This window comes from Scatophagus argus, chromosome 9 (genome assembly GCF_020382885.2).
Source record: "Scatophagus argus isolate fScaArg1 chromosome 9, fScaArg1.pri, whole genome shotgun sequence".
In the NCBI taxonomy this organism is placed as follows: Eukaryota; Metazoa; Chordata; class Actinopteri; family Scatophagidae; genus Scatophagus; species Scatophagus argus.
Window position 1 is genome coordinate 4,710,494 of NC_058501.1, and position 22,293 is coordinate 4,732,786.

Here is a 22,293-nt window from a genome sequence, read left to right on the forward strand (position 1 = left end):
TCTGACTTTTGCAAGACTGCCGGTTTTCAGTTTAAGAAGTGGTAACTTTAGACTATGCATTCATACTTACCACGAATAGAAGCCAGCTTGCTCTGAGTTGTAGCATTCAGGAGATTATAACAATACCAAGACTGCCATTAGCAGTAGCTTTGTAGATTCATTAAAAACCCAGAACTATCAAGTTTACATGACATTTGCACTTTAAGCTGTGCACGTTCTGCTGTCATGTCAACTAGCTCAGCACTACATCACACGTTTCGTTTTTCTTACCAGTTGTAGGTCTACTCAGTTGCATCAGAGGAATTCTGGTCTGCGCCTGTTCATAACACCCTTTGGAAATCAATTGAGAACTGAGCTGAACAAGACATATTCACATTTCTGAATTGTCTGGTGATGTCAAGCTAAAATTTAGCTGTCGATTAGACCAAAAGTATCATATCTGAAGTGACCTCAGAGATATGGGTCTTTCTGAACTCTAAAGAAGGAAAATGTAAGACATGGAGGAAATGCTTCTGGGTTGAATTAAGGGATCCATAGGGAAAGTGCTGGCAATTTCCAGATCCTGTCACATCCTCTAAGAAATGAGACAACACAGAGATCACACATACATGGCAAGTGGGGAAACACTGAAAGCAAGGCTTCTCTAAACTAATAATCAACTGCAGTCAATCACTTACACCAAATCATGAAAATAAGGCACATGTATGTGAAAGAACCATACCATGTAATATATATTATATTATATTATATAGCATGCATATATAGTCAAACACTCCAGTAACTACATGCTGGTAGCTTGATGTCAATAACCAGTAAGTTCCCTCTTTTCATTAAATAATTATTTTTTGAGAATCGGGTGGACAGATCCCACAGGACTGTTGTGTTTTGCATTGCATCCCTACAAAAACCAGAAGCAACTAATCAAATGTAAAATAGAATAGAAAATTTGATTTCCACTCATTTCATCTTAATGCTTTCAGCATGTTTATGGTGTAAGGCATTTGCATTTCTCTTAAGACCCTATCCAAGTCCAATGCTGGATGTATAACAATCACGCTATAAGAATTTGCTATATGGAACCAACAGAGCCACATGGGATGAATAAAATGTGTTTGATGCCAAGGCCAAGTGCTCCAACAATTCAGAAATGTCATGATCACAAAATGTTGAGCCTCTAAGTCTGTCCTATGGGAGCAAAGGGTGCAGCCCATTTAGAGTGGTGTACTCCACCTTTCATCTCTGGCTGAATGAGGCGTTGCATCCATCATTCCATTAACACTGCTCTCACAGGCTCCCAGTCACCCTCTGGATGACAGGGGGACATGGGACATGTGGACTGACCAAAAGCTTTGATGTAAGCCTGACATACAAAACACAGACCTATAAGTAGACAATAGAAAATGCCTGCACATGCACGCACGCGCACGCACACACACACACATACATACATACATACATACACACACAAACACACAAATGTTCCAGTCTGGGGATCTGGTGAAATTGTTACTGTCAAGCCATGCTGCTGTCTCTAGGCTTTGACTGTACTGACAGGTATATTGCAGATAAAAGCAACATTTCTGGCAGAATACTGTGTGTGTGTGTGTGTGTGTGTGTGAGAGAGAGAGAGAGAGAGAGAGAGAGAGAGAGAGAGAGAGAGAGAAAGAAAAACAGAGAGAGGGAGAGAGACAGAGACAGAGAGAGAGAGAGAGAGAGAGAGAGAGAGAGAGAGAGAGAGAGAGAAAGAAAAACAGAGAGAGGGAGAGAGACAGAGACAGAGAGAGAGAGAGAGAGAGAGCTGCTCTTTGGTGCATTCATTCAGGTTTGTTCCTACCTACAAACAGTCAGTGAGAAATGAATCTCTTGTTAGACTTCTATGAAACAAAATAACAGAGATGTATGCATGTGTATTCTATATGTCAGATTAAAAGAAAACAAAAGGATTAAGAGACAAGAGATGCAGACAGAGTGAGAATGAAAGCAAGCTAGAAACAAAGAAAATTACACACAGAAGAAGGAGGGAAAAAAGAGGAAAGTGAGGCAGTGATGGGAAGGAGTGCAGGCCTCCACTGCTCCACATCTGCTGAAGATATATCCAGTGCTTCTGGGAGTCAGCCCCCCCACCACCCTTTCACCTTCATCTTCTTTCCCACTCCCCCTTGTTTCGCTTCCTTTTGGTCCTCTGGTTTGTGTTCGGATCAGGTTTTAATATATAAAAATATGTACCGTCTTTATGAGCCATTGCTTTGCTGAAATAATATGCTCTCTAAATCAAAGTAATAGTCTGAAGCTGTGCACTAAATAGAATTTACCAGAATTTATTTTTTTAGTTCCTAAAAATATCTATCTATGTCTGTGAGGCTGTAAAGGACAGAACAGTGTTTTTGTCAGAAATACGTTGCTTTTAAAATCTACTCTTATATCATTGCGACTTTCAGAAAATTCATTCAACGGCAGTCCACACATTCATCAAATCTTGAGTTGCCTCTGAAATGTAAGCTTTTCCCTGCCTTACATTTTCAATTTATAGCATTGTCGTGGTGCTCTTTCACTAGCAATGGGACAGTGATTGACTGGGTGACATTCAAACAGCAATGGAATTCCTAGTTCGGGATGACCTCCCAAATCCAGTGTCTCTAAACCATACTTATCTACTTACACCACTACACCCTCAGCTACAGCTGTATCTTCTCCTCACAGTCTGAAACCATCTGAAGCCAGCTCTATCGCCATCTCTGCACTGACATGTTTAGGGCCCAGGGGCCTGATATGATTCAGGGCCTGGGTTTGGGGGTTTGCGTAAGTCAAGGCCACACGATGAATCTCTGCAGTCCTGTATTAAAAGTGATGTACAGCTGAGACTCTGTAGATAACTCTGAAAACAAATACTGGAGGTGTATTATTTTACACTGTCACACCAGGCTTCTCTTCTGTCTGCTGATGGGCGGGAGGGGGTTGCAGGATAACAGCCCACAGTACACTATGAGAGACTCACCTTTTGTGAGCTTTTAGAGACTTGGGAGCAATTGAAATCCGTGACATAAGAGAGATTATGAGTACATATACCTCAAAAGGTTTCAGTCCTCCCTGGGAGCCCAGTAGAGATACTTGATAGCAAAACTAGTTGCAGTTGGGGCAGAAAGGTAAGTGATGACATACTGATATTCAAGCCCCTATTGGCAGAGAAGCAATTTCTGCTTGAAAGAAGGTGAAAGACCACGTTGCATGGATGAGGACATGCATAACTGCTGTTGTAGATGCACGAGATGAACAAAGCTTCATTAAACATACAACTTAATAAAACTGAGCACACAGCACCACTTTGAACTTTGGAATCTGATTAGCATTTTTGGTCTTTTGGAAGGGCTACTGAATAATCCCACATCCTCCCTCTAAACACACACGCATACACCCACACACTCTCACGCTCACACCAGAAATATAATCTGTGGTCTAAGGATGCAATCAAAAACTGCAACCTAACATCAGTACAGCCTTCAACAGCAATCCTCAAGTGGTTAGCTGTTGTTAGCCAGCTCAGCCCTGCACTGACAGAGACTAACTGCTGTTTAGAGAACTCATGCTGCCTGTACAGAGACGAAGAGCTGCCAACCCTGTCTCAAGGATACTCGAGTGGAAAACACTTATCGGCTTTGCTAAACAAATAACTGAAAGGGGGCATTGCGTGACACTATGGGAGGAAGGAAAATATGACGATCTAAACAAACCAAGACTCTTGCATTAGATCACCGATAACTGAGATGGAGTACTTGTGCCTGTAACACACCCAAACACTACAACCACAACCAGAAAATGATATCTTGACACAGGATGATGATTTGTGATTTGAGAGGAGAGAAGAGGAGAGTGAACACATTTCATCAGCTTCTACCTGAGTTCCTGCAATCTTCTCCTTGCTGAGGGATCTGAACAGAAAACGCCAGCAGGTCAGGGGCCAGCAAAGATTCAGGCTTGCGAATCTCATTAAGCCAGCGGCTCATATGGAGTTCTTTGGTGTCAGACGGACCCTGAATCAGAGGAACCAGCTTCTCCTTGACCCCCTCTCCGGAACCTACGAGACCAAAGGTGAAAGCTGAATTAGTATATTATAAAGATTCACATTCACAAATTAGAACATCTTCTTTAATAACGTGGACAAGAGGATACGGATAACGTAGAAGTAAGGGCTTTGGGAGGTTTTGAATGACTCCTGGATTACAAAAAATATCTCTTTAATTTACATCACTCTGTGATTCTGTGAAGTTGAAATGAAGAAAATGAAGTGGTTAGATTGAGTAAGAGTTACTGATTTATCCATGCTGCAACAGCATAAGTGTAAGAGATGCCATATATGTTTTAGTGTCTTAAATAAATAATCAAAGGGCCACACAAAAAAAAATCAAGGTACCTCCCACATAAAGTCTTTTAATAATAATGTAACTGTGTTAAAAACTTCCAGCATTTCAAGGAACAATTCAAGTAGTCTATCAATCAGCAGTTTAAGTCAAAGCAAATATGTGGGGATAAAAATGGTGTACTGATAAAGGGTTGCAGAAACACTTCTGAAAATCATAACTATGACTGTATGTCAAAAAGACAAAACGCTTTGACAAGAAGACCAGCCATCACAAGGTCAAACTGGCAAACAGGCACATGATGGACATGTACAGTAAACTGGGTGTTGGTAAAAACAGTAATAATCAAGTTTATAGTTGTGTTTGCAGTGACTTATTTACGTCAGAGGTGAATGTGTACAACATTTTATACATCCCCTATAGATTAACTATCTATGAGTAATTATTTACTGCTCATCCTTTCTTTCTTTGTATTTCTATATTGACAGCTGCAATAGATCTTATAATCTGCCTGACATCATGTGTGCAGTTTGACCTTATGAACTCTGTGCTTTGACACTAGCTCCAATAACATCCTTGCCATCAAAGACATGGCCAGAGCCCAATGACAGCGCCCCAGGAGAACACAGCAACTGAATCACACAGCTGGAAAGAAATCAAGATAAAGACTGAGCGGGTGAAAGAGAGGGAGAGAGACAGAGTGGAGTGTGTAAACGTATAAGTTAAAGAAAGTAAAAGAAGAGTCTAGTCGCTCTCACTCTCTCCCTCCTACACAGGCAGTAAAGTTTTAACAGGGCACAGCTGCACACACCTGGGGTCCTGGCGCACACTTTTACAGCTCCCACGGTTCCCGAGGCACATTTCACCGTCGCACGGCTGCAGAACTTCAGCTCCAGGTTTTGGACTGAACCCTCGAGAGTCGGTGACGGGCCTGGAGACTTCACACCTAATAAAAAATAAAAATAAAAAAAACAAGTGAAAATGAAGTGCAGTCCGGCAGGTTTAAACACGGCTGCCGTGGCTTCGTTAAACACTTGATTGGCCTTTAATTGTTCTTGACCCCTTTCTTTCCTTCTCTGTCACTCCCAAAGTCCTGAGAAACCAGGTGCTCTTAAACACAGATATCACCAACAGCAGCAGTGTGCTGCTTTGTCTAAGCCCTGGCAGGAGTACAAGTGATACCTTCTGTTTCCAAGGTCAAACTGTTGTTGTGTCTCTACACCATGATAAATAAATATGTCAAATAGAAATACATTTTCATATGGTACTAAGCTGTTTGATTGGGTAAAACAATTGAACAGCCCTTCAAATTCAAGTTACAATCTAAATAACACATTTTACTGTAATGTATAATACACCTTCATTAGCAAATTACCTCAGTTCCCAGTGAACTGGTTGCTGACAAGCTCTGAAAACTTTCAAGTACTTTTTATTTGTATTACCACTGAGGACTTAGAAAGCTTTCTGCGAAAATATGCAGTGTACACTGTTGGGAGCCAATTTTGTTTTAAAAAGATGCACAAGAAGGATATTAAAACAGATGAAAACCTTTAAATAATCAAGTGTTTGTTCTGACTGTTTTACAAGTCCCAGTAAATCTACTAAGCTGAATGACTTGAACATTTTAAGTTAAATAACAAGGACTATTAGGAATATGAGGCCAATATAAAGGATATATCTTTCCAAATCAATATCCAATTCAGTCACAGCAGTATCCAGCTTAGTGTCAGCTACAACTCACCTAACACCAGCATTACATCACAGGAGCCTCATGTGCTCTTCACTCTATGATTATTTCTCTTAATGGCAGCCTAGTGTGGAAGAACCTTCCATCTGCCATCTTTCCAAAATGAAACAGTTTGCACTGCGGTGAGGAGAGTGTGTGTGTGTGTGTGTGTGTGTGTGTGTGGAGGGGGGATTACATACTCGCATACTCGCCATTATGATATGTCAATGTTATTTCTATGATGAGAGGCTATTTCAAACACAAAACAGGAGGAGGAGGAGGAGGGAGAAATGGCTGGACAGCTAAAAGATACTGTACAGTTTAGGGAGTTCTGTGCCAAACCGCCTGTTGAGAGAGGAGAGGAGGATCCATCCATCACATGCTGCATTCTTCCAGTGAGCTGGAACTGTCCGAGGGAATCATATTATATTCTTACATCACCTGTTCCAATAAGGCTTTACTTCTCAGAATAATCCGCTCTTACAGTGATAGCACTTCATTTCCTACAAGTGTCCAGAGCACTTTTACACTGGGTTTACATCTCTCTCAAATGCTGGTCCACTGACTCAAGAACTCCACAACAACAAGTCAGAAAGGCAGAACAAAGAGCAAAGAGACACGCAAAAGAAACAAAATCAACAAAAACACATAAAAATTGATGAAGGACAAATGACACAGACTGATTAGATACCATGAATGTATTGCCTGGGAAATTTTGTATTAATAAAGCACAAATGAGTGGTGCTACCAGGGAGCTCCTGATGCTACAAGGAAAAAGCTGTTCTGGACATCTAAAGGTTTTCTTTCATCAACATCTGCATCCTCCCTGACTTTTCTTCTTACATTTCTCATTATATAACTATACTGCCCCAAACTCTTTTTTTACTCCCCCCTTTTCCTCCCCATCTCTGTCTGTCTGTCACATGTTTACTTGTTCAGGTAAAAATCTGGACACTGCATAAACAAAGATGTAGGTAGACTGTTTTAAACCATAATTAGCATGTTTTTTGTTTGCAGTGGTTTATCGCAATCAATTAATATTTAAAAGGTAGTTCTAATGTAAAACAGAAGGCAGTGTGAACACAGGCTGGATTTAAGTACATTCATACACACACAGAACATTTAACCAAGGGAATTACTGGCAATTGCTAAATTCCCTAACCACTGACTTCCCTCCTCTCCCTCTCTCAGACAAATTACCCAGCAACCTTTTCACCTGCTGTCTGAGAGGCCCTCTATCAGTGCAGATGGAAGATGGGAGCATTAATAACCCTCCCTCTGTCTCCCTTCCTGCTACTTAATATATCTGCAGGTCAAACACAGCAATGCTGCATGTCTCTCTGTGCCTTTGCTTACCTGTTTCATCATCAGCTTCCTCCGTCTATGGGACAGATGTTCTACATGAAGCATGGAACTGGCTGAAGGGAATTACTTCATCCAAAAACCCAAGCAAACAATCAATATGTTACCCCTGAGGCCAGATTCGAATAACAGAGATATATGCAGTATGTTGTATGTATAATTACTCAGAATGATCAGCGGGTTCTGTCGCAAGCTAGTGATGTTTGTAAGTCCACAAGGATATTTTAGTTTTTTGCTTCTACTTCCCTTTCTTGCATTTCTAAAAGTGTGCTGTTTTTGAGATCATATGAGAAGAGAAGGAAGATAATTTCCATGTACTTAATCAACTGAAAAAAAGCACTTTCAGAAAACTGGTTTTGAATTTTTTTTCTAATCAAATTTTCTAAATGTTTTAGAGGAATTTATTCATCATGTTATTGAGCCTTTACCAATTCTTTTGAAGACACCAGAGCAGTTGACATATTAACTATTTTTATAGAAACATGTAAGCACACACACAGATACACATACAGTATATGTACACATGCACACACAAGAGATGTGAGTTATTTGATGAGATCCAGTACCAGAGGGAAAGATAGAGAATGACACAGGCACTATATAAAGCTAGGCTCCCCTTCCTGGAAACAATATACATTATATACATTTGCCATCAAAGGATTGCACCAGACATTTGGCCATATTATTGAGCACGTTTCAGTGAACCTAAAAGCATTTGACCCATCAATCCCAAAAGAACAGACCATCGCAGAGAATGGATATCCAGATCCAGTGACTATTTGGCCTTTTTCAGTACTGAAGGTAAAATGACTGCAACAGTGATGAGTAGGCCTCCACACAGACTGTTCCCTTGAGTGCTTCATTCTTACAGGAAAAGATGGAGATGTTAAAAGGGCAAGCAGACAGAGAGAACATGACAGGGGCCATTCCCTCTACTTCCCTCTTTGAAAAATGGCACTAGGGTATCACTATAACATAACCCCCTTTGCCCACGTAGATGTCCAAAAGGGCACGGTGCACCTGCTGGGTTGCTGGTTGTTGCGTGGGGGGGCTCTGGACAATGTTTTGTCCAGCTGTTAGACTATAAAACACAGGGTACACAGGAAGAGGAAAAGCACAGTGGTTGGTAGTTTGTCGACTTAACAGTGGCATTCAGTTTGGTTTATGTATGTAAGATGCATTAGTGTGTATTACAGCCAGACATGTGTGTGTTTCCATGTTTCTGTGTGTGACCGAGCAACTGAACGTGTGTGGTGCTATTACTCTCTGAGCATGGGCAGGTGCAAGAAGTACATAAACACACAGCTAGGGGCCAGAGGCTACGGCACTCCATCAAACACTGTGAGGGCAACCCTGGGCAGCTGGATTTGCCATCTTGAGGAGAGTGTCAAAAAGGGAAGGAGAGATTGATAGTGAATAAAGAAATACCAATGTAAGAAAGAAAAGATTTCAAAAAGAGAGTGCGCACACTAAGGGGGGTAGTGTGTTTTGTGGACACTACTTTTTTGCTTTCTGCATACCTCAATAGTTGGCGCGCACATGGCTCAGTATGTCCGTGGGTGTACATGTGTGTGCAGGACATCTGCAGACTTGAAAGCCATGTTTTACACATTCCAACATGTCCTGCTGTAACTGCTTTGACGAATGGTATGGGAAAGTTGTATGCCTATAACACTAGGACAGGCGAATCTGCATTTTAAAACAAGAAGTACTGTGTTTAGCCTACATTCACTACATGTCTGTGATAATACCTTAGAAACACTGAGCGATTTTCATTTCTAAACATATGGAAATGGTTTTTAAGCAAATAAACTGGGACACTAACATGGTAATACCTAAATGACATAAGAAGGGGAAGGCATTCATTTTCTAAGCTACGCTCTAGAATTTTAGAAAACATCCGGGGAAGTCCAGTTAAGAACTTGTGCAGAACACTTGTAGAGGTGAGGCCGAACAACTAACAAAGGAAAGAGAAGGTGGTTATTAAGGTGGTTATAAGCCATTACATCTCCACTCCATACACTCAAATCACAGTCATGACTCAAAAACTCCACCACTTTACAGAAGACCAGCCTATGCATGAACGCATCCGGGATCAGTTTTACATGTGATGACGATCAGCTGACAACAGGATGAAGATTATTGCCAAACCCTAATGGGCAGGTAGACAGACAGAGGAGGAAAAAGAACCTAAAGCACTAAAAGCTCCAAGTGTGGCAATGGGCCCAAAGCAGCCAGAGCGGGGGTGGGGGGGTCAATAGACATAGACAAGGTGGGTAGACCGAAAGCGGCCAGCTGAGCCATTAAGTGCTGATGCAGAAACAATAACTGTCTCTCCTAAGTCAGGAGGGGCTGAAGTAGAAGCAGTAAGTAGGAGCAGGAGGTCTACTGGCACTTTGCCCAGTACTGACACACAGCAAAAATACAGACACATGCACAGAGACTGGGACAGGAAAACAGACAAGGTGAACCAGTAGTGGTTTATCCTGCAGTTAAAGTCGGGAAGAGAGCAGCTTTGGGAATGGACAAACACTGGTCTGCAAGGAAGATCCATCACTTTTAGGAAAATCTCATTGTTATGCTACCAGAAAATAATTCTTGGGATAGCAGAAACTTAAGAATCATAAAGGCTTAAATATTTAAAAAAGAAGCTTAGCTTCACTCTACCAGCAACAAACAAAATGTGATATCCTTACACTTGGCATGGCATATGGGATTTGCAGAAAAACTTACTTTCAGGTGGCAGCAACAGCAGATGTTTCCTTAAATAAATGGAACTGGATGTTTACATGTGATAGCTAACATTGCAAACTAACCACAAAAGCTCACAGACACACTTGCAGGCACACTGCCATGGTTTTGGTTGTTCTAGTACAACTCTTATTTCAAAAAGTTGGGATGCTGTGCAAAACATAAATAAAACTGAATGTGATAATTTGCTAATCCTTTTTGAAATATGCTCAATTGAAAATGGTACATAGACAATCGATTTCATGTTTTTAACTCATCAACTTTCCTGATTTTTGTAAGTATATGATTATTCTAAATTTGTTGCAGGTGTCAAACAAGTTGCGACAGGGACAACAAAAGACTATGTGTACTGCTCAGAAAACATCTGTCTGGAACCTTCCACAGGTAATCAGGTTCATTGGTAACAGGTGATGGTATGATGATTGGGTGTGAAAGGAGCATCCTCAAATAACTCATTCATTCACAGGCCGTAATGAGGTAAGGATCACCACTTTGTGAAACCAAACTGTAAAAAAATGACTACAGGGGTTTGAGAACACTTTATAAAACTGCTGTTGGTCAGCACAGTTCCTTGGCAAATTACTGCATTCTATTTTAAAACAGCATCCCAAGTGTTTGGGTATCAGGGTTGCATATTAAAAAACTCTTCTTAATTCTTCTTCTCCAAAATAGTCAATTCTTCTACACTTGCATATAGAGAGACAATTTTTAAATGAACAACCCTCACAAAACAATTATGTGGACAAAAAACAGAATGAGACGTAAGTGCACACACACACACACAAATGAAGAAGCCCAGCCAAGCTGCTTCCAGCACATTGAGTACACGTTAAAATGGTGTGGTATACAAGTGGTACTTGCTGCCTGTAAGGGTCGTGGTGTAAAGACAGTGATGGGGCGTAAGTGCTGGTGGTAGCAGAGGTTGGGGGTCTAATTTCCATGATTACCATCCCCTCCAGGTGCTGCCTGCTTTTCCGTCTGCCCACTAAAGCAGTGACACATGTTCTCCGCACATTGAAACCTTGGTTCACTCTGCCACCGAATTACCACAATTAAGGAGTCTTCAGGCGGAAGCAATTTGGCCAACACTAATGGGCCTAGGCAGTGAGGTTGGGAAGATGTTGAAAGAGCAGGGGGATGCAGAGCAAAACTGAGTGAAAGCGTTATAAAACAAGTAAGAACGATGAGAGCGAGTGAGAAAAAAAGGGGGAGCGACAGAGTGATAAAAAAGCATGTGCTGTGACATAAAGGATTCCTGCATTGCCACTTGTAAGGAGACGATTATCCGGTGGTGAGATAGGCCATTAAAACACAGTTCTGGATGAGAGGGCCTGCCTCTCAATCTCCCATATCCCCAGCCTAACGCTGCCCTGACAAATTTGGTTAGCACAAGAAACAGGGGTGTTCTGGCTTTGAAGTAGCAGCCAGTATGGAATGCCAGTGTGGTTCCACCATGAGGGAGATGTTCGAAAGTACAGACCGCAGCTAATGACGCTAAACCAGCCCCTCCGTCACAGAAATGTAACTTTGGATTACTGCTCCCTCTGACTCTCCAGAACTCTGCAACTTTATAACCCGCTCCTTTTCTCAGGCTCTCTCTCCTCATCCCTTATGGAAGAGAATTAAAGACAAACCAAGCAGAGAGTTCTTGTTTATCAATAATCCACTGCAATCAATATTTATGTCTCAGCTTTGCAGAGGTTGACTCTGTCTGTGTGTGGTGGTAGCCAAGACGTGACTGGGGTTTTGGTACTGCTGAGACACTTCAATGGGAGCTGCAGTGGAAATTTATGGCCTTGTGACGTGGAGCTATGTGCTCAGTCGGCACTAGTCACCACCCTTAGATGGGACGGTTGGCTCACAGCAGGGAGCCAGCTCTGCAGACACTACCAGATGACATAAATACAAACAGATTTATTTGGGGCTGTCAGTGATTCGGGTTCAGTAACATTCAGGGAAGTGTGCTGTGAGTGCTTTCAAGCCCATTCTACTTACAGTGCATTTTCTTTCATGTATCAGGGATGCTGCTTTGTGTGTATGCAAACTTTATAAATACGTTAGACAGCAATTATTTACCAGATTAACATTATTATTTCTCTGTTGTATGTGATATATTCCTTATGATTCATACTTTTCACATTATTATATATTTGGGGTGAAAGTAAAGGCTTGTGTTGAATCAGTCTCTTTTAAAAGCTTTACTCTTTCACTGATGATCTTGATGAGTTATTCATTTATTAAATTGATTCCTCCATATATGTTTGCAAATGCAGAGAATTCATTGTAGCACACAATTCTATTTATACCTTTTTATTGTACAACTGCAGCCTGCACACCTTGATTTAGGTATTTAACAGACCTAGGTCTGTTAAATACATTATCTATTGATGACATATTGTAGGGGCCTACCAGCCTTTACCATGATAATACTTCATAAACCACAGCCGCAGGGGGTTTTCATGTCATATTTCAGTTTAACATCCACAGGGGAGAGTCGGCAGTCAAGAGTTCCAGCTGTAACTGACTACAGCTTCAAACGAAAGACACTCTGGTCTACCCAGACTTGGTCAGCTATCTAACCTGCCCTAGTTTACTGCCAAGGAGCAGCCAGGTTTCTAAAAAGCATGATAGATCTTGAGATCAACTACCAATGTATGTGCTATACTGTGCCAGTGGCATGTTGGATTTAGTGCTAAGTCGAAACATGCCTCTGAGAAACCATCAGTGATTCAAATCAGAGAGCAAAGATCAAAAGTTGAACATGAAACTCAGACTTCCAGATCTTGAACTGGGATCATCCATGTCCTCCAACATGCCTGGAATCACATCTTATTTCCCACAACAGAAAAGTGGGCTACTATTCAAACAAACAGGGGAGAGAAAATCTTTGGCACACTCTCAGTTGACTTCTGATTTCTTTTAAATATCATCTTTCCCCAGAAGCCAACAGACGGTGTGAAGAAAAGGGGAGTGACGGATGGAGAATCATGGTGAGAAATGACAGGCCTGTTGTCCCCTGAAGAGTGTATGTGCATATGTTTTTTTTTATCTGTGTGTGCATGTTTGGTGAAAGTCTCAAGTCAACTTGAGATGTTGTTTGACGAAGGAGCAGACCTCAGGCACTTTATGTTCCTATCATCCCATTAAACATACTATAAATATCCATGTAATCTGATGTCCAATTGTGGGACAACACCCCGCAACAAACTTCTGTTTTGCATCAACTCCACTGGGCTCTCTCATTAGCTCTGGAGTGAAGTAAGCGACAGACAAAGAGCAGAGAGCAGCAGGAAGACAAAAGAAAAGAGGAAGGCCCGAGTCTGGAATGACTTAAAACATCATCACAATCTGCCAGGAGTGGAACGAGGGACGTCTGTAGCTCATTGAAGTTTTCACTGACAAGAGCCGTCTCAAGTTCCATCCAAGATTTATTTATCGGTTCTCTGATGCTGACACAACGTGTTTTTAATGTCAGAAATAAGGTTGCGTATGGATGAAAAAGCTCTCTTTCTTCCCTTTCCCTCCTGCTTTCTTCCTGCCCTGATGTCAATCCATGAAGCAGACAAGTAGACAGGCAGAAATTTCTCTCAAACCAATAAGTTACCTCTTCAAAGAAGTATGGATGGCTGATTGAGGGGCCAGGCCACGCTGAAACAGACATCTCAGGGTTTTCATTAAGCTTCCCATCTCTTTACTGACATTTGTGACAACCACAGGCCATGAAAAAAGGCTTATGCCCTTCCTTCTCTCATTTTCATTGTGGAACAATGGAGTAGGACTATCAAAATAATCTCCATGAGCTAAGTGTATGGATCCATTATATGACAGGGCAAAGCTGCATGTTCCTCTGGCTTGTCTTGATTAATAGATGGGAGACATTAAGGTTGTGAGTAAGAGGGCCATGTCAGCCAAAATCTGCACAGGAAAACAGTGGAAAACTGAGTGGAGAGCAATCTCCCCTGTTGAGACTCATGGTCAGGGCTATGCTACCAACAGCTGCATTATGGGCGAATGAAAGAGAAACACCAAGGAGGGCAAAAGGGAGGGAGTAAAGATAGACGGGTATGTTCTGGGACGAGACAACATTAAATGCACAGCATACCAGGGATTAGTTTACGGAGGTGACAGAGTGATATGAAAATGGACACTTTTTCCCCTCCAATAACACAGAGCTATTACAGACACTTATTATGCCACAGCGTCACAGGGGGATTTGCGTCAGACCCATGCTCCTGAAGGCAGTTAGATCACAGGGATGTGAGCTGCTGGCCATGACAAGAGCAGCCTGTTTCATGCAGTGCAAAAATGCGTAAAAACTGTTGTTGACATGGTCTTTTAAGGAGACTGCATTTGTTTCTAAGCAATGGAAATTATCATTGTGAAGAAAAGTATAAATAAGTCTCCCTGACGTAACCTTGAATATTTTTGAGCCTTTTTTTTCCTCGCTCTTTCCTCATTTTTTTCCACCCCATCCCCCATCTAAGTGCAGGGGGAACTTCTAAAAACAAAAGTTGTTTTAATAATGATACTGTTAAGAGTGAGCGCATAAGTCCTGCTTCTAGTCGCTATGCAATGAGAGCATAGCCACACTGTATCCAAACATTCCTCTCGTCATTTGCCTTAAATGGGATCGTGTGCTGTAAGTTCAGAAGTACATATAGGATTTGCTATAGATGGAAGTAGGCATGGATTTGTGCATATTCACATCTCTTTATGAGTATATGTAAGTATGTGTGTGTCTAAACTGAAACTCAATTAAGTGCAAAGGCAGTGTTCAATAAGAAGAGTCAATGACCAGCAACGAGGTCCACCCCACATTCTCAATCTTTTTATTTCCTTCTTTCTATATGACTTTTCCCTTCAACCTTTATTTTCCTTCTTTCTTTTCATTTTTCATACTGCTCATTATATCGTTCACTCTCTCTCTTCCGCTGTTCTTTTACCCCTATATCTGTCATGCTGAAGTTATGTCACAGCTCGTATATCACCCAGCAATCATCTAGAGCACGTCTGGTGACCACCTCCAACCAACTTCTACCAGATCCCCCCCCACCCCCCATCCTTCCTTCTCCTAGTCCAGACCACCATAGTTTTGAGGCCAGAAAACCAGCTGTGGTAGCTGCATTTAAGCTGAATCCATCAGTGGTGGAAATGGCAATTTTATGCTGATTTAAATTACCTTGATCTTTTGTCTTTTAAAGACACTCAAAACAGGGAAACAAGCAGAAGGACTAAAACTATACTCAAGCCTTTCCCCTCTGCTGGTTACGAGTTTAGATTGTATAAATTTAATAGCACTGAGATAAATTTCTACTCAACATCCTTTTGCAAACTTTGCTGGAGATCCTGCGCTGGTCACAGGATGGTTAATTTAGGGAGGACAATGATCGGTAAAAGCCTATTAATATGACAAGAAACTGAAGCCAGTCAACAGCTAAGCCTGGTTCAAATGAAGGGAAAAAATACTGATTCTCTGTCACTGTGATATTGCTAATAAACCAAATCAGATTTTCCTCAAGACCATTTCAATTAATCATGTAGTCCTTATGGTGGATGTCAGTGACCTAAGATCAATAAATCCAACATTGCTCAGCTACAACTCACTTTCAGGGAAACAACACAAACAGGCCATGACGCATTACTGCCACTGGTTGTGTTTAAAAGGAATGGACAGCCATAATCATCCATCTTTTATAATGAGCTGTGTAAAGTCATTCTAGGTCTGAAGCAACCAAGCTGCTTAGTTTGTTAAGTGAGACAAATACTGGAAAAACAAAACATATACACACAGAGGAATTCATGCAATCAGGCAAATCCATGTGCACACACAAAACACACATACAAAGTTATTCTCACATTCAGATAGAAATAATATGGGCAATATTTACAATACATGAACAAGAGGTCACTGGGTCATATTTTCCCAGCCAGAGTTAAAGGTTTAAGAGCTCTCAGTGTCTCATCACTATGTACTGAGCTATAAATACAGTGAAAGACTCAAGTCTACTGGGGACATAAGTGCATGAATCAAAATCCAATAAAGCTATCATCGACAGGGGACAAGGATGAAAAATACAATAAGGTAACATACAGACTCTGTGCATTAATGGCATTGCACAGAGCATAGGATCTGATAAAAACTTAAATCTCTGGGAAGCGTGACTCAGAGTGGTCTCATAGCAGACATTTTGACAAGTCATAGCAGGAAACTCACAAGTGTATTCGTTTAAAGGAGAAGCCAGCTATTGTGCATGCTAGTTCACTATGCTGACTCTCAATGGAAGTGAGCCATCATTACTGTTATTAAGTCCACTTGTGTTTTTCCTGCTGTGACAAGTATAAACGCCTGCTGTGCAACCAGTCCTTTTATTTGTTAGCATTCATTTAAACACTAAGATTAAACTACACAGGGTATCTAACCATCAAAATATAATACACAGAGCAAGAGATCTTGTTTTGTACATGGCATCTGTTAGCAGCTACTTTAATATTCAAACACCATTACCAAAGTGTACACATTTGAATGGTTTGGCATGTTTTGAAGATACAGCATGTTTTCCATTCAAGGACAATGTGTGACAGAAACCAAACAGAGGTAATGCAAATGGGTACTGACTTTTCAGCCACTGAATATTCAAACATTTGTTGAGACAATGCACTGAAGAGTGAGCAATGAGAAAATGAATTTGTGCACTGAGAATGCACTTTCCCTGTCCCAAACTTAGACACACATTCACCAAACTGCATAATAAACTGCAAGCTCACACACAAATGCATGCAGACTTGAGTAGTGTGTGGGAGGTCACTGTGGTCAGTGTGTGTCGCTGAATATGAGGTTAGCAGTGGCTAGAGGCAGCGGCGGGCAGGAATTACTGGCTCCTGTCTACTACGATTACTGCTTCTGCTACTACTATAGCTGCTACTGCAAACCACGAAAGCATCCTGGAAGGATAAGCAAAGAGAAATTGGAAGACAGACTGGCTGCTGACAATCACAGGGGAAAGAGGAGAAAAAGAAAAAAAAAATACAGGATTAAAGGAAGAAAAAGAAGGTTGTGTGAGAATAAATTCAGCAACAAAATGAGAGTGATGGACAGAAAAGAGAAAAAAAGAGAGTACACTTTGTTAAGGAAAAATAGGACTAATGAATACGCAGGTCAAAGAGTCCTTGTTACCCTCACTGGGAAGCAGATGAAACTGAGGGTTAGGCCCCATTCAGACCAACTCAAGCGTTGCCGCGAAAACGTCTTCTCATTCACTTTGAGAGTGGGTAGTGTGTTTAGGTAACCACAGTGCAGTGCACAGTGCAGATAAAAACAAAAGGTTTCAACCTGATGTCACACTGTGGTGGCCAATCATAAACAACAATACTGCTGACCAGCTGGTGTAATCGCCTAGTAATGTGATAAGTCATGACCCAGCAATCACACTGACTGGTCCACAGCATTATTTCTCAAGCCGTTTACAACTTGCCCTGAGTTTCTATTATGTTGTTTGGTGCCACAAATAACACTGTGCTGCCAAGAAACTGAATGAAGAAGGGAGCAGATTTACTCTACAAAGCCTCTCCAGAAACGGGCCACTATTTAGGCAGTGTTTATGGACCAAACAATGATACTCTCTCAGTTCTGTCCTCTGTTACCACCACAACACTCTGCTCTAATCGATGCAATGTCTGATTCTGTCTAACTGAGGCCTTAGGGGGCAGATACTGTAAGAATTCATATATTAATTTGGGTACAAACACACACACACTTGCCTATGGACCACCTCCATTTTATCATCAGACACTTAAAAAATAACATACTGTTTGCTGAAGAGCTCATCAATAAAATATAACACTAGGGCGAGTTTAACTGAAATGCAAATGGAGAATTGCTGTCACCACAGAAAAGTGATGTCTGAGCCAAGCTCACTACAGCAGTGCTGTCCCACAGACAGTTGTGTGACAAGTCATCACGCAACAAGCATGGACAATGTCTTATTCTCAAGGAGAAGAAGATTTTACAGTTTGTTGTCTGATTTTACTCAAACGTCTCTGAGCTTACAGACCAAACACAGGCTACACTACATATGCTGCTCTCTGGGTTGGTGAGGTAGCTGCCAGCGAGCAGTACTGTAATTCAAAGTCCTACAAGTCATAGAGGCTGTGTTCCAGTCAGCTGCAATGATTTTAAGTCTCTGAATGTTGCTTTAATCTGAGTCCACCAATTATTTTGAAGAACACTTTACAGTCTGTCAGTACTTTAAAATTTAAATTGAAGTTTTGTTGAGTTTTCCCCCTTGCTGAATTGTGGAATTTCCTTTGGACAGGGAATGAAATCTCAAACCCAAAAGGCTCCCCCGCGAAGGACACTGACCATCTGTGTTATCAGCTAGACCTCGATATGAAACACCTTCCACTATTGAAAAACCCTTTAACATCAAAAGGACAGAAGGGAGGAGGAATTCCTGAAGGAATGAAAGAAGCACATGTTCAAAAAGAACAGTTTTTGTTTGCCATGTTCAGTGTTTGGCATCAGCAAGGGTATGTGTGTGTGTGTGTGTGTGAGTGTGTGTGTGTGTGTGTGTGTGCCTGAGCTCTCACCTGCAATAGCCTGATAGCTAGTTGGTGACACAAGAATGAATGAATAAACAGAATTTAAATCTGGATACAGAATCTGAATCTTGTGTGAGTGTTTTAACAGACTGCTGCTTTTGCTGCATTTAAAAAAAGCTTTAAAACTTTACAAAGCAGCCCTATATTGGCCATTAGATCAATGTATAAAAAATAAAATAAAAAGCAGGAGTTATGGAAGGTAGAAAACACATTGGATTTGTCCTAGTTAAGGAAACCATTCATAGCAAAGTGGAGCAGAAGTCAAGGCAAATTGCCGCCAAGAGTCCATCGACATTACAGTGTGGACACAACCACAGTGCCCACAGGAAGTCAAAACAATTCAACAAGGTTGCACTGGGTGTGCAAGAGATTCCACATCAGTGAACAACACTTTACTAACTTCACACCTCTTCTTGCATCATTTTCCATTTCTCCTCTGCACTTTAGCTGTCACACTAAGACTGATAGGTTCAGGGACAGCTAACATCTTCCTTAAGTCTTATGAGCGTCACCACAATTTCAAAACCAGATACAGTAGTAGACATCCTTGGTTATATCATAGGAATTATTGCAGAGTTTTTTCCCCACAAAACATATACTTACACAACACATCACCTATTCCCCTTCACTCTCTTGCCTTCTAAACCCAAACTCTTTTCCCCACTGCTCTTTTTCTAACCTGCCAGCACACAGACCAGATGTGCAAATGTTTCTCCATGTTGCTATTCAAGCCCTGTTCCAAGAGAAAGGCAGAGTGAAAGAAGAGGAATATTTGACTTCACTCCACGGGAGACCAGTTTCATAAATTTTGGCGGCTACACAACGGTGAAAAAGGTAGCTTGGCTGGCTTAGCCGAGGGAGAACGTTGACGGCATACCAAACAACATGATCCTAATGAGTTGGAAAATCCCTGGCCCTCCAGAGGACTGTCCAGATGCTACCGTCATGAGAAACGCTACTGTTTTATTGAATTCAGGCCCCCTCCCTTTCTTTAACAAGGGGCAAAATTTATTATTTGACCATTAAGGCATCCTAGGCGACATGAAGCGTAAAACTGTTTCAGAGTTAATTTGCCCTTGGCTGCAGGTTCAGTACCCCACACTGGGCAAAAGACAAGTTGATCTTTATGCCAAAGTGTCTCATGCAAACACGTGAGGCCTAAAGTTTTGGATATGAGGTTGCACCCCTATAGAGTTTGCATTCTTTTTGCCCTAACTGATTTGCTATTATCAGGTTGATTTGTTTTGGGCAAACGATAGTCTGGCACATCATGTGCCGAGCCCTGAGAAATAACTGTAAAACTTTTCATGAGTCAGATCACTTTTAAGATTCAGCCAGCTCCATATATCTCTCTTGACAATTTACTGGTATTGAGAAATAAGCTTTATTTTATAGAGAACTAAACAAACAAAGAACAATAAATGCACTTTATGAGAAAAAGGAGATTTCTATAAATCGACTACAATGATGAACACATTAACATCTAATGCAATAGTCTAAAATAGACCAGATGAGCAAAGTGATGTAGCTTGCTTTTTTATTTATGACTACTGATGGTTGAAATGTGAAGTCATAGCTCAACAAAAAGGATTGCCTGGGTTAAGTAAAATGTGGCTTCGGGCTAGGCAATCTAGCAAATCATAGCTAACGTTATTGTTTGTGGATGACCATTAATAAGCAGAAAAATATGCAGAGAGGCAAAAAACTGGCTTCAGCTTATAGATTTCTGACCCACTCACCCGAAGTAAAAAAGTTAAGTTAAAGTAAAAAAACGTTGTGCTGAATCCTGAGAGTGAGCTGCTAGAGGACACATTGGTCTACTGTGGGAGTGTTTCTTCATTTTGCTATTGCAGAACTGTATTTATGACTCTACAATAACTGTATTATGAAAACAAGGACAAAAAACATAAAGAGCCTATTGCCATGATAAGCAAACGCATGCAACGGAAAATCACTCTCATCACTTCTGCTCCTTCATGATGAACCTGCTCTGCTTTTCTTCACATACATAGTCACTTTACGTTTGGATGGAAATCCAATGCACAAACAAACAAACAGCACAGTGTAATTGGAAAGGGGACACACACACACACATAAAATCCTCTGTCTCACAATTGTTTGGGTTCATTCTTAGAAAGCCCTTTTACCATGACAGCTGTGCCATAGATGCTCACAGATGAGCAGAAAAACAGGAAAAAAAATCACTATACTGCTCAGGTTTCAGAAATTCAAGAACACGGATTACTGTGTAGGAAGGATTTGCTGTGAAAAAGCAGGGAAGCTCATATGGTCGAATGTAGAGCGTGTTGTTTACCTGGAGCTTTGTACACCTCATTGAGCAGGCTTTCGCTGAGTGTCAATGGGGCTCCGCTGACTACGCTGTGGGTCCAGCTCTGAAAGACAGCCTGGAGCAAAAGCGTTTGGGCTCTTGTGGCCTGCACAGTGAAGTGGGGAAGCTCAAAAATACATTCGGTGGTGGGGACCGACGACCTTTTGCTCCTGCAAGAAAGGACATGACATGAGACCCAGAAAGACAGGGTTAGATAAAGGATAGTACACGAGGAGAAAAAGAGACACGGACAAAGTCAGGGTACTGTGACAATAATAAATGAAAGAATGGAGAGTCGCACATAAGCGCCAACACACACTTAGCGAAATAGACACCGGTGGAAACAAATGGTTCACAACTTCCATGAATCCATCAATATCATATCGCAATATGAAACAGCTCACTGATAGACACAAGTGGCCAAATAGGTAGAAGTACATTCCAACAGCAAATTGAAGAAGTACCAAGCGCAAGCCAAGTTTTCCTTAGTTGCTTGGCAGGTAGGTGTAGTTTGCCTCTTTGCCGCCGACCCCTCTCTCCCCTCCGTCAAAACTGTGATGATGATTTATGTGAAGAGATGTACAGCCCAGAAACCTGACCCTGAAAAGAATCTTTACGCATTTAACATTTCATCTGTCTCCAAGAGTGTGGAGGGAGAAAGTTGTGAGTGTGAGTGTGTGTCTGTGACAAGCTGATGAGTTGAGTGTTCAGGGGGATGAGGTAACAGCACAGTCAGATGGAGTCCTCCAGGCCCCTGTCCATCAGAACCTCTGTGGACCATGCTCTCATTTATCATCTGACACACATACACACACACAATTATGCACAGCTATACTTGTAAGGACATTGCATTATCTTCAATTTTATGTGGACACCCAAACCCTAACCTTAACCTTAACCAACACTTTGGAAATTAAGTTTTGCCTCATTAGGACCAGGTTTTGGATCAGGACCAGGTCTCGACAAGTTTGCTGTTTACAGCAGAAAGGTTCCTCAGTTGGTCACAAAAAAACAACAAAAAAACAACAAAAAAACATCTATCTGTACTTCAATTCCTCCCTTGTAGTATATAACTGCCTACCCCTACTCACTATGTAATCTCTCAGTCAGATCCTAACACATTAAAAAGCACATCTTTCTCCCTCATACCACACACACAAACGTCTTGACAT

General features: G+C 41.3%; 1 protein-coding gene across 5 annotated transcripts in view; it reads right to left on the bottom strand.

The window, feature by feature from the left end:
• Window positions 1-22,293, bottom strand: part of LOC124065358 (vacuolar protein sorting-associated protein 13B-like) — a 308,396-nt gene that overhangs the window by 217,495 nt on the left and 68,608 nt on the right. For all 5 annotated transcript variants that reach the window (XR_006844394.1, XM_046400672.1, XM_046400674.1 and 2 more), the window contains 3 exons: window positions 21,107-21,291; window positions 5,167-5,301; window positions 3,893-4,072 (listed from right to left, as the gene is read on the bottom strand). Coding sequence is in view for 4 of the 5 variants with exons in the window: in XM_046400672.1 (XP_046256628.1) it covers window positions 3,893-4,072; window positions 5,167-5,301; window positions 21,107-21,291 (500 nt within the window). In the remaining variant the exon portion in view is untranslated. The remainder of the gene's footprint in view (window positions 1-3,892; window positions 4,073-5,166; window positions 5,302-21,106; window positions 21,292-22,293) is intronic.